The following is a 13,145-nucleotide window of genomic DNA, read 5'->3' as shown; positions in this document are numbered from 1 at the left end:
GGTTATGACCAACCTAGATAGCATGTTGGAAAGTAGAGACATTACTTTGCCAACAAAGGTCTGTCTAATCAAGGCTATGGTTTTTCCAGTGGTCATGTATGGATGCAAGAGTTGGACTGTGAAGAAAGCTGAGCACCGAAGAATTGATGCTTTTGAACTGTGGTGTTGGAGAAGACTCTTGAGAGTCCCTTGGACTGCAGGGAGATCCAACCAGTACATTCTAAAGGAGATCAGTCCTGGGTGTTCTTTGGAGGGACTGATGCTAAAGCTGAAATTCCAGTACTTTGGCCACCTCATGTGAAGAGTTGACTCATTGGAAAAGTCTCTGATTCTGGGAGGGATTGGGGGCAGGAGGAAAAGTGATGACAGAGAACGAGACGGCTGAATGGCATCACCAACTCGATGGACGTGAGTTTGCATGAACTCCAGGAGATGGTGATGGACAGGGAGGCCTGACATGCTGCAATTCATGGGGTTGCAAAGAGTTGGACATGACTGAGGGACTGAACTGAATTGAATTGAAAGTTAACAAAGCTTATTTTTCACAGATCTATCCTCTGCTATGAATATCCACTGTGTTATTTATTTTATTTTTTTTTAATTTACCAGAATACATTTATTCATAAAATAACATTTGTATGGCTTATGAAATTCATCTTATGAAATTCTTTGATATCATTTCACATATTTCAACAAACTGAGGAGAAAGTATTTTTTTTTTTTTTTCATGTTACTTTTGGGACTTTCTTGTGGTCCATTGGCTAAGACTCTATGCTCCAATCCCTGGTCCACACATGGCAACCAAGAGTTTTCAGGCACAACTGAAAGTCTTGCGTGCCAAAATGAGGATCAAAGACCCCACATGTAGCAACTAAGCTCAGTGCAGTCAAAGAAATAAATAAGCAATCTTTTCAGAAGGATTTCACTCTCTGGGACTAAAAGGAAAAATCTTCTATTAGGTCACATTTCTCTGTACCAAGAAGAAGTAACCATATTCCACAAACAAGAACTTAAATCCCTAAATTGTTATCTCTTAAAACCTTAATACAGCATTATTACATATCTTGGTATTAAGGACTATAAAATATTCCACTTGCATAAAGATTAGTTTATACAGCTGTCCCAGAATAAATAGGCTAAGTAACCCATAGGGAAAAAAAAATAATAATGTAATCCTTAATAGTTTAAGTATTTCTTGATTCTGTGAAAGAATGAATGAATATCATGACTTCTATGATAGAAACAGTCCCTTTCCAACTAAGGGCATATTATTACCCCCAAAGTCTCCTCATAACATTTCTCATTTCTGAATTTCTCAGGGTGTAGATTAAGGAATTCAACATGGGAGTTATGAAAGTGAAAACCATTGCTATGGATTTATCCATGGCAAATTTGACATTAGGCCTTGCATACCAGAAGATACAGAGAACAAATAAATAAATAAAATGACCACCATCATATGGGATGTAAAAGTATAGAAGACTGTCATTCCCTTCCAAACCATGAGTCTTCAAGGAAGATAATATGACTCCATAGGACACTGAGAGAATGAAGAAGACAACAGTGTAAATTTCCCCACCATTAGCTATCATAGTTCAATGAGGTTGCTATCAGTGCAAGCAACTTCAATAAAGGGAACATGTCACACAAGAAGTTATCAATGACATTGGGGCCACAGAAAGGGAGCTGGTAAATAAAGAGAAATTGAACCAATGAGTGCAGAAAACCAACAGTCCTGGCCACCAGAAGTATGAGAACACACACCCTAAGAATCAGGATGATCAAATAACGAAGAGGTTTACAGATAGCTACATATCGGTCATAGACCACTATCAGCAGAAGAGTGACTTCTACACCAGCAAATAAATGATCTCCAAAGACTTGAGACGTATAAGACTGGAAGGAAACAGTCTTTTTCTCATGAAAGAAGTCGGTGATTGTGTTGGGAACAATGTCAGTAGAACAAAAAGTTTTTATAAATGATAAAGAAGCCAGAGAAAAGTACATGGGGGAACCTAGTGACCTGCTGTCTATGATGGTGACCATGATAAGCAGATTGCCCACTGTTGTCACAATTTAGATGAGCAAGAATGGAGCAGATACTGTGTGTGTGTGTGTGTGCGCGCACACACACACATTTAATTGCTTAGTCATGCCCAACTCTCAGTGCCACATGGGGAACTATATTCCCCTAGGCACCATTGTCCACGGAATTTTCCATGCAAGAATATGGGAGTGGGTTGCCACTTCCTTCTCTAGGGGATCTTCCTGACCAAGGGATGAAACCTGTATCTCTTTTGTCTCCTGCACTGGCCGGCAGATTCTTTACCACTGAGCCACCTGAGAAAGTCTGGGACAGATAGAACTCTTTGCATCTCAGTGTTTTGTATAATCCCCAGGAGGATAAATTCAGTTCAATTCAGTCTCTCAGTTGTGTTTGACTCTTTATGACCCCATAGACTGCAGCATGCGAGGATTCCCTGTCCATCACCAACTCCTGGAGCTTGCTCAAACTCATGTCCTTTGAGTTTGTGATGCCATCCAGCCATCTCATCCTTTGTTGTCCCCTTCTCCTTCTGTCTTCAATCTTTCCCAGCATCTATTTACTAATAGCAGAAAAAAAAATCAAAATGACTTAAGTAATAAAGAAATATACTAGATCAATATAAGCATAATATGAGCATAAAGACTTGTTAAGTAGAAAGATGTACTTGGTTTGTGGATGAAATTCACAAGCACTTTCTAAATAAAAACTTTTTGAAAATACCAAATAAGTTTAGTTTTTGCTAGACTATCTTACTGAAATTTAATTTCAAAACATAAATATGCAAGAATAGACAAAGTTCTAATAATGAAGGGTTACTAGGCTCATCATGAATCAAAGTATATTTTAATTTAAATACAGTTGTATTGTATGTTAAATAGCATATGAATAAAGAGATCAGTAATCTGAGGGAGGTAGTAGAGGGCTGAAGTGGAATCAAACGCCTGTTATATTTTAGAAAACATAGTTGCAATATCAAAATTATGAGTTAAAAAAATCTATAAATGTTGCCATCTTTAAAAATAAAATGCAATCCCTAATGGAATCTTTGCATTAAAGTAATGTGTAGATGGTTCAAAAATGTAAACCTTAAATGAAAACAACAAAAACACCTAAAAAATTTAAATGTTGTAAAATGTGGAAGAATATCTTGGTACATTGAAATAGGAAAATTCTAAGTTAGCTATGGAGCAACTTTCACCTCCATACTACTGTAAAATCCATAGCTTTGACTATATGGACCTTTGTCAGCAAAGTGCTATTGCTGCTTTTTAATATGCTGTAGGGTTTGCAAAGCTATGATTTTTCCAGTAGTCATGTATGGATGTAAGAGTTGGACCATAAAGAAGACTGAGTGCTGAAGAATTGATGTTTTTGAACTGTGATGTTTGAGAAGACCCTTGAGAGTCCTTTGGACTGGAAGGAGATCCTACCAGTTCATCCTAAAGGAAATCAGTCCTGAATATTCATTGAAAGGACTGATGCTGGACCCAAAGCTCCAATACTTTGGCCACTTGATGAGAAGAACCTACTCATTAGAAAAGACCCTGCTGCTGGAAAAGATTGAAGGCAGAAGGAGAAGGGTATGACAGAGGATGAGATGGTTGGATGGCATCACTGACTCAATGGGCATGAGTTTGAGCAAGCTCCAGGAGATGGTGAAGGACAGGGAAGCCTGGTGTGCTGCAGTCCATGGGGTTGGAAAGAGTGAGTCAGACAAGACTGAGCGACTGAAAAACAGGTTTGCAAAAGGAGCAAGCCTCCTTTAATTTCATGGCTGCAGTCAGTGAAGAATTGATGCTTTTGAATTGTGGTGCTCGAGAAGACTCTTGAAGGTCCCTTGGACTCCAAGGAGATCATATTACTCACTTCTAAAGGAAACCAATCCTGAATATTCCTTGGAAGTACTGATGCTGAAGGTGAAGCTACAATACTTTGGCCACATAATGTGAAGAAGAACTCATTGGAAAAGACCTTAACGCTGAAAAAGATTAAAGTTAAAAGGAGAAGGTAGTGGCAGAGGATGAGATGGTTAGACAGCATCAACAACTCAATGGACATTAATTTGAGAAAACTCTAGGAGATAGTGGAGGACAGAGAAATCCGGCACTACTGCAGTCCATGGAATCTTAAAGAGTTGGACATGACTCAGCACCTGAGCAACAACAACAAGAAACAAGATATAAAATGCAAAGGAAATATTGATAGATTTATCTAAATGTAAAAACATTTCTAAATGATCCCAGATATTCTATTAAGTATAAAAACATCAAAATAAACCACAAGCTGAAAAAATAATAATTCCACATACGTGCTAAATAAGATAATTACGTTAGCATATAATTAAGTCATAAAATTAGTATGATAAGTATCAGCAATAAAATAAAAGACATAAAATTCATTAATAAGTAATTTATGAGAAAGGAATACAAACCACCTTAAACATGTGAATAGATATCAGAATTCAGTTCTGTTTATGTTCTTATAATTAAAGTATACAAAGGAAACACTATTTATTTAATTAGATTGTCACAGACCACAAATGTTTATCAAGTACTGGTTGTTTGGAAACATGTTCAAATAGGTATTTTCCAGTAAGAGGGAAGTCATGAGTTTGGTACAAGCTCATGGATGGCATTTTGGCAAAAAATTTGAATGTCAACATTATAAATACATATAAAAATCAACTCAACAATTTCACCTCCAGGAATTCATACTTATAAAATGTCAAAAGCATTTCATTGTAGAATAGTTTACAAAGACTGGGGAATACATTAACAGATGCATCAACTTTTGTGTATCTTCATAAAGTTGTAAGGGGTTTTAAAGAAATGGAAAGATTTAAGTCTTATATCATTAAGAATAGCAGAGTGGTAAGATACAAAAATTTATTCGATTGAAAGATAAACACATGTATGAAAATATGTTTGTTCTTGCAAAGGTTATTATTTAAAGAATTTCAGAAGCAGAATATAGTGACTGCATCTGGAAGGACTGAGAGACATTGATTTAGAATGCAAAGGTTTGTTTTACAATATTCCATTTTGTATAATTTCTATTTTTAATATTATTTGACAACACGTTTGTTTTTATTCAATAATATGCATTATGCTAAAATTTCATATGTAAGGCAAATGAAACAGAATAAATAGGATAGTTTATAAGGCAATGGCACCCAACTCCAGTACTCTTGCCTGGAAAATCCCATGGATGGAGGAGCCTGGTAGGCTGCAGTCCATGGGGTCGCTAAGAGTCAGATACAACAGAGCGACTTCACTTTCACTTTTCACTTTCATGCATTGGAGAAGGAAATGGCAACCCACTCCAGTGTTCTTGCCTGGAGAATCCCAGGGACGGGGGAGCCTGGTGGGCTGCCGTCTATGGGGTCGCACAGAGTCGGACACGACTGAAGTGACTTAGCAGTAACAGCATATCACATTAAATATTTTAACTAGTATTATAAATAGAATGAAGATAAAGGAAGCAAACCTAATTGAAAAGAAAAATGAAGAAAGAAAAAAGTAATTTAAAAAATGAAGAAATTAACTAAACATTTCTGTAACTCTTTAAAAGTTTCATTGACTAAAAGAGTACATATTGTTTACTGACTCTTTATGATAAATGAATTTCTTCTTTATAAGTTAAGTGACAACCCAGACATTATCCAGTTTATATTCTAGAAAGGAAATTGATTAAAAGCACAAACACATAGTTTATTTTTAATTATAATTAACATTAATCCTACAAAGAAGAGTTTACATCAGGTTTATGACAACTTTTATATTTCAAAGAAATTGGCCCTAGTGATAATTTACTGTCCTCATGACAATAAATGTACTAAATTACTAATTGATCTGCCTTTTATTTTTCCCAGAATATCTTCATAGGATTAAACATCTCAGAATTTTGTAGACTATAGAATAATGGGTTAAGTATGGAAGTTATGACTGTATAAAACATACTCAATAGTTTATCAAAGGGGAAGGCCTTAGAAGGTGTTGCATGTATGAAAATACAGGGGGCAAAGAAGCAGACAACTACAGTGATGTGGGAAATGAAGGTCTGGAGAGCTTTCTGCTTGCCTTCTTGACGAAGTTTTCTTAGAGAGTGCCAGATGACTACATAGGAGATGAGTAAGAGCAGAAACACAGTAATGCAGATTAGTCCTCCATCGACCACAACTAAGATGCCAATGACATAGATGTCAGCACAGACGAGTTTCAACAAGGGGTACATGTCACATATAAAGTGATCAATGACATTAGGGCCACAGAATGGGAGCTCACAGATAGCACTATGCTGAATTACTGAGTGCAAGAACTTCTAACACAGAACACCAACAGCAGAATAACACACACTCTCTGCCTCATGATAACCAAACAATGCAAGGGCTTATAGATGGCCACATAGTGGTCACAGGCCATCACACCAGAAGGAAGAAACCTATTCCACCAAGAATGATATGTTCTATAAGCAGTTTTCTCATGCAATCTTCAAAAGATGGTATTTTCCCCAAAGAATAAAGCTGAAATCAATCTGGGGGTTATAGAAGATGAATAAGAAACATCCATACTTGATAAGCAAGCAAGAAAGAAAGTGCATTGGCAATTTCAGGGTCTCATTGACAATTATAGTCATGATAATAAGCGAGTTGCCCTCTACCATGTACACATTCTACACCAAGATGTAGAAGAGTAAGAACATAACAGAAAGAACTTTCTGCTCTTTTGGAATATGTGTGAGGCTGAAGAGGATGAAATAAGTTATGCTGTTCCTTGGCTCCCTCTAGCCTGGACAGGAGTTGACTTTACATATTATAAGCAGTTGATCTGAAAAGCAAGGAGGAAATCTTTTAAGTGCATTATAAATGAATCTTTTTATTCATTCATTCAATTAAAACAAGGCGTATGGAGTATCTATGTCCAATGTGTCATAGGCTTCCCTTTAGTTTGGACACTAAAGAATCTTCCTGCAATGCTGGAGACCCAGTTTCTATCCCTGTGTTGGGAAGATTCTCTGGAGAAGGGCATGGCAACCCACTCCAGTATTCTTCCCTGGAGAATTCCCATGGACAGAGTATCTTGGCAGGATGCAGTCCATGGGATTGTAGAGTTTCACATGACTGTGCAACTAACACACCCTTATCCTTAGTGGTATGGCACATAACAAGGGATCACACAATGGATTAAGGGCCATTGAAAGAATATTTATACAATAGAGTGAGTCATAGTGTAGGATTATATCAATCAATCTGGAAAAGAGAAGGCTTCCTGGAGGAAGCAATGCAATGGCTGAATTTCAAGGAAAAGTAAAACAATAAGAAAAGATGGGTAGTATATTCCAGGGAAAGTTCCACCACTTGTAAAGTCACAAAGCTGTGCTAGAGTCACACTTAATCTAATTTATATTTTCATTGAGAGTAGATCAAACTTTAAATAAAAGTTCAATGACTGGGATTGTCTCAAAACTCACTGAGACAACTTTCTTATGGTTGGATGTTCCTCTTTTCCCCAACCAGTAAATAATTGAAACAATCTAATTTTTTCATCTCCAGCCTCTATTCTAACTTTATTTTGAAACTTGTGCATGTAACATCTCTAAATTTGGACATCTCTAGCTGGGTATCAATTCGGTATATTTGAAATTTAAAAATTCTCCTCAATAAAAAAGAAGCTCCTCGGCTCATTAAATGGTACCACCTTCAGTGTCATTACTCAGGAAAAACAAAAATCTCAAAATGTTTTTTCCCTCCTTTATTGATCTCATATCACATATTCATACCTTTAACAAACCCTGTTATCTCTAGTTTCAAAATGTATCACAAATTGATCATTCACTAACCCAATTTCCTTCCTGACTCCTTCCAATAGCTTCTGGCAACTATGTCCTCTTTTACTCTGACTCCCAACAATTTGTTCTCTGAAGGAAGCCCAAGTGATTCTCTTTTAACTTGTGCCCTGATCATATCACCCAACTGCTGAAAACTTCCCAGGTTTCCAATCATGCACTCACAATTTAATATATCACATTTAATATTACAGTAGCAATAACAGTAATTCTCACTTTTTATTTGAAATAACTGAGGCTAGGGGAATCTTGATTAATCTCCCCAAGGTCACACATTTTCTAAATGAAAAACAAACCAACAAACAAACCTAGCATTGGAATTTAAGTTTGATTTATTTAAAAATGATCTAAGTTCTTACACAATGTGTCACACAACTGTGAGGACTGAATATAACTATTTAGTCTCACCTTGTACAGGCATGTTCAAAATCTGAGGGAATAACTTTTTAACTCCCTCATGATAACCTGGAATTCTTTTCATCCAGTTTGACAAGAGGTGAAAGACTGCTTAAGGATATATTTTCTTTAATTCAGCTCTCTGTTCGTCTCCTCCATGGACTCAACTAATTATTTGCCCTGTAGACTATTTAAAGTAATTTCACAGAGCTCAAACACTCACACACATAAGAAAAACTTACTATGTTAGGATAATATAAAAAGGTCTGAAAAACCCATGTTTCCATAGGAAGATAGCAGTGAGTCATTTCCCAGGGAAATTGATCTCAAGTAAGTTATTTTCCTACATATTCCAATATATATATAAAAAAATCAATTGTTTAGTCCTTCTCATACTGTTATGTTGGTGTGGTCAGAGTAGCTGAAAGTTGAATCGAGCTTTTGAGATTCCACATTCTTGTTCTGTTTTTCCTCCTTCCTTTCTTTTGTTTAATGAATTGTGTTAAGTAAGACTAACAAAGAATCTCCTGAAAATTTTATATCAACTCTTAAAAACATATCACTTTTCCTAATAGGGTCGAAAATCACTGGATGCTTTATCTCCTTTAACCTCATTTATCATTGACTTAGAATTGAAATGGGTCCCAGACTGATTCTTGCTTAATTAAATTCACTGGGATTTTCCACTACATTTTAAGAGTACACGTGTATGTAAGGATACCACTAAACCGTATCACAGAATTAGGGTCAAAAAATGTCACAGGGAGGGAAAAAACAGTTTTGTGCCCACTTTTAGACTATTTTATACAAAATATCAACCCAATCATTCTGTTTCAAGGAAGATTAATTTAGCAAACCTTTCTTGATAAATTGATAAACTTGCCCTAGTAAGTTTATAATTCTTTTTTTTTTTTTTTTTCACTCAATTTTCCTGTGGTCATTTATGGATGTGAGAGTTGGATTGTGAAGAAGGCTGAGTGCCGAAGAATTGATGCTTTTGAACTGTGATGTTGGAGAAGACTCTTGAGAGTCCCTTGAACTGCAAGGAGATCCAACCAGTCCATTCTGAAGGAGATCAGCCCTGGGATTTCTTTAGAAGGAATGATGCTAAAGCTGAAAGTCCAGTACTTTGGCCACCTGATACTAAGAGTTGACTCATTGGAAAAGACTCTGATGCTGGGAGGGATTGGGGGCAGGAGGAGAAAGGGACGACAGAGGATGAGATGGCTGGATGGCATCACTGACTTGGTGGACGTGAGTCTGAGTGAACTCCGGGAGTTGGTGATGGACTGGGAGGCCTGGCATGCTGCGATTCATGGGGTCACAAAGAGTCAGACACGACTGAGCGACTGAACTGAAGTGAACTGATGTATCAGAAATTTTGCTAATACTATATATCATTTTAAATTAAATGAGAATTTAATCCTCACAATTAGCTATAATAAGATAATTTTATGGCTGATATAGTAAAGCAAAATTATTAATTTGCTTAATACTATAAATGATAAAGCCTAGATTTGATCCAAGAAGTTTTACAGCTGATAGATTTTTCTTATGTCTGAATTTCTCATGGAGCTAAGTGATTTATTCAGTAAAATCCTGGATAACAGCAAGGTGGTAGAAATGTATTTAGGATGAGCCTCTGAGTCATCATTTTTAAGAAACATTAATTCCCTGTGTTCCTCAGAAGTCCTCTGCCTGGAACACAGGCATCATCAACAGACTGTGTCTCTAATGAAGGACTTTAAAAGGGTTATTTCTGATGGTAAGTCTTCCCAAGCTACTTGTTTTGCTTTAAAGATGAGTGGAGACCCAATTACCTACAGTAACACTTTCTCTGGGTGAAAGTTACTATGACTTTGTAGATATATAAATTGCTTTTGGAATGCTTCCAGAGGGAGTTGCCTTGATTCCTAAACAACCTTTCTTGGTTTCACCACCCCCTCCCTGAGCAAATCATCAGCATCACCCTCAGCACCAACACAAACACCATCCCTGTGGACAGAGCTATTCACTAATACATGTATATATGTTGTATTTTTATTTGTATGTGTGATCCAAATTATTGATTTCATTAAACAATTAGAATTATTAACTCACCAAAACAGAAAGAAAAAAACACTATTAAAAGTCTTTCTCAAAAGTAAGTAGCAGAAAAATAAAGTTAAAGAAAATTATTATAAGTGGAAAGTAGAAATACACATAATACACATAAAGGCACACACATAGAAAACTTTATGGACAAAGGAAAACATAAAATTTGTCTAAAACTCTCCTCTACATACTAGATGCTCCTGTTCCTCCTTTTTCTAAGAAATGTTTCTGAAATGCACTCTTTCATTCACTCATCTCATGATCTGGATTTTAAGTCAAGATAAAAATTGTTGATTACTTAAGACTCTTCCTCCTGAGGCTTTAATGTGTTTATACAGAAAAAACAGGTGAACTACTGACACTTTTTAAATATACTTGTCACCTTATATAAGTGATTCGATTATTTCAATGATTTCAAATTTGTAGTTCCAGTTAATAAAAGCACCTTTAATACTTAAATAAGTTGTTAAAACTGCCTCCTCAAAAACTTAATCTCATGTTACCTCATGTTAGTGACCTCCAAAAGACAATCACCTGTGGTCCCAGGAAGTAGAATGCACAGACTGTACAAGTAGACATTCTGGGATCATGTCAGGACAGCCAAAACCATTGTCCCCGTCTAGGATGCTGCTAAAGCAAACTTTTCTCTAGGAATCATAACACGTTAGTTTCATCACAGCAAATTCAGGCATTCTGCTAAGTCACTTCAGTCACGTCCTACTCTGTGCGACCCCATAGATGGCAGCCCACCAGGCTCCGCCATCCCTGGGATTCTCCAGGCAAGAACACTGGAGTGGGTTGCCATTTCCTTCTCCAATGCGTGAAAGTGAAAAGTGAAAGTGAAGTCACTCAGTCATGTCCGACTCTGTGGGACCCCATGGGCTGCAGCCTACCAGGCTCCTCTGTCCATGGGATTTTCCAGGCAAGAGTACTGGAGTGGGGTGCCATTGCCTTCTCCACTTGTGGATGGTAGAGGAATTCAAATTTCATCTAAATAGGAAAGGTTGCGAAAAAGACATCCAGCTAAGCTGTTTACAAAATCATGGAAATAAGCCTGTCACTTAGGTATATTTGAGTTTAATTTGTAAACACTTTCCAGTTCACATCTTAGAAGATATATCATCATTGAGATGTTCTCCTTTGGGTAATAGAACTGGGCTAAAAGAGATCAAAGTGCTATTTTCAAATGACACAGAATTTCAAAATGTGTAGACTTTCATCATTTCAACTGCATCCCTTTGAGGTTGTTTCTACTGACTGAGGTACTAATCACCATACCAGTGAGTTCCCATCCACCCCTGCAATGACCCCCTTTTTCCAGAGGCAGAGCTTCCCTGGACCTAGGCCAAGCTGATACTCTATATGTACAAAGTTAGATCATATTATAATAGTAACCATTCATTTATTCAACAGGTAAACTCTCTTCTTGAATATAAGAAAGTCCACACAATGATTCATTTGCCTGATATTATAGATGAATAAAAGTTAATAAAACTTGTTCTTGGCCACCTAATTGGTACCAGGACTGAATTTTTATATCATGTAGTCTGGTGCTTTCTATTCTTTCAATATTATTATTAATGCTGCATCACATCTAACTAAAGGACAGTTTCCTTTATAAAGGATTTAAAAATGTACCTCAGGTTTGAAAAATAATAACCAAATTATTTCTCAATGCATGCATGATGCTAAGTCATTTCAGTCCTAACCAATTTTTCAAGGCCACGGGGACTGCAGCAGCCCAGCTCATTTGTCCATGGGATTCTCCAGGCAAGAATACTGGTGTGGGTCTCCATGCCCTCCTCTAAGGGATCTTCCTGACCCACGGATCAAATCCACGTCGCCTATGTCTCTTTCATTTGCAGGCGTGTTATTTACCACTAGTGCCACCGGGTAAACTCTTATCAGTGCACAATGATTAGTATTAGCATGTGACATACTTTCAATTTAGAAATATTTAGGGTTATAGCCTTCATTATTTTTCTAACATCATTTGTAGTAAATATCAATTTACAACACATTTCACAACAGATTACAACTTGTCCCTTAATGTAGTTAGCCACTTAATGAAGTCTCCCGAGAAGGAGGAGCATCTGAATTTTACTGAGTATGATTCTTGAAGGTGATGGGTCATGTTCCATGTTTGGATGATCTTTACTATATTTCTAAAGTTACTCCATGATCTTACCTAATGGCTTAGAGACAACTTAGTGATTTTTTTTTCTTTCACTATTAATCCCAGATGTGCTTTCTTAGATATTTTGCTCCTTAATTTTCTCTGCCTTGAAAAGAGTAATACCACAAATATACCAGCTATTAAGTTGATTTGTGTATATCTGTGCATTATAGCCAAAAAATACTAAGAAATATTCAACTCCCAAGGAATAAGTTTTGCTTTGTTGGGAGAGATATTTCCTCTATTTCAAATGCATGTTTTTAAATAACCTACTTCTTTTTCAAAAGGAAGATGTATAATGCAGTTATTTAAACTTGAATCAATCTGAAAATCTGTCTTTACTTCAAATAACTACACAAATATATATTTAATTCTTGTCTCTGGCATCACCCTCTTATAAATATATATATTTTAAATCTTACCCATTACTAACAAACTTAAACTTTTAGTTTAGGTGTTTACTTGCTTTTTACCTATCTAATCCACACTGGAACTTTAGTTCCATACAAAAGAACTTTTTTGTGTGTGTATTTAATGTTGTATACCAGCTCCCATAAGTCTCTGGCCCATTGTAGGCACCAAACCATA

General features: G+C 36.5%; 1 protein-coding gene across 1 annotated transcript in view; it reads right to left on the bottom strand.

The window, feature by feature from the left end:
* Positions 1 to 1,271: 1,271 nt before the first annotated feature.
* LOC104995145 (olfactory receptor 10G6-like) overlaps positions 1,272 to 13,145 on the bottom strand; it is a 20,313-nt gene continuing 8,439 nt past the window's right edge. The window contains 4 exon segments of the mRNA XM_010848881.1: positions 1,272 to 1,591; positions 1,594 to 1,629; positions 1,632 to 2,102; positions 6,007 to 6,367. Coding sequence (XP_010847183.1) covers positions 1,272 to 1,591; positions 1,594 to 1,629; positions 1,632 to 2,102; positions 6,007 to 6,367 — 1,188 coding nt within the window.

The sequence above is a fragment of the Bison bison genome, unplaced genomic scaffold (genome assembly GCF_000754665.1).
Source record: "Bison bison bison isolate TAMUID 2011002044 unplaced genomic scaffold, Bison_UMD1.0 scf7180017864277, whole genome shotgun sequence".
Taxonomy (NCBI): domain Eukaryota; kingdom Metazoa; phylum Chordata; class Mammalia; order Artiodactyla; family Bovidae; genus Bison; species Bison bison.
Note: the sequence above shows the minus strand (reverse complement) of the source record. Positions and strands in the feature narration are given on the sequence as shown.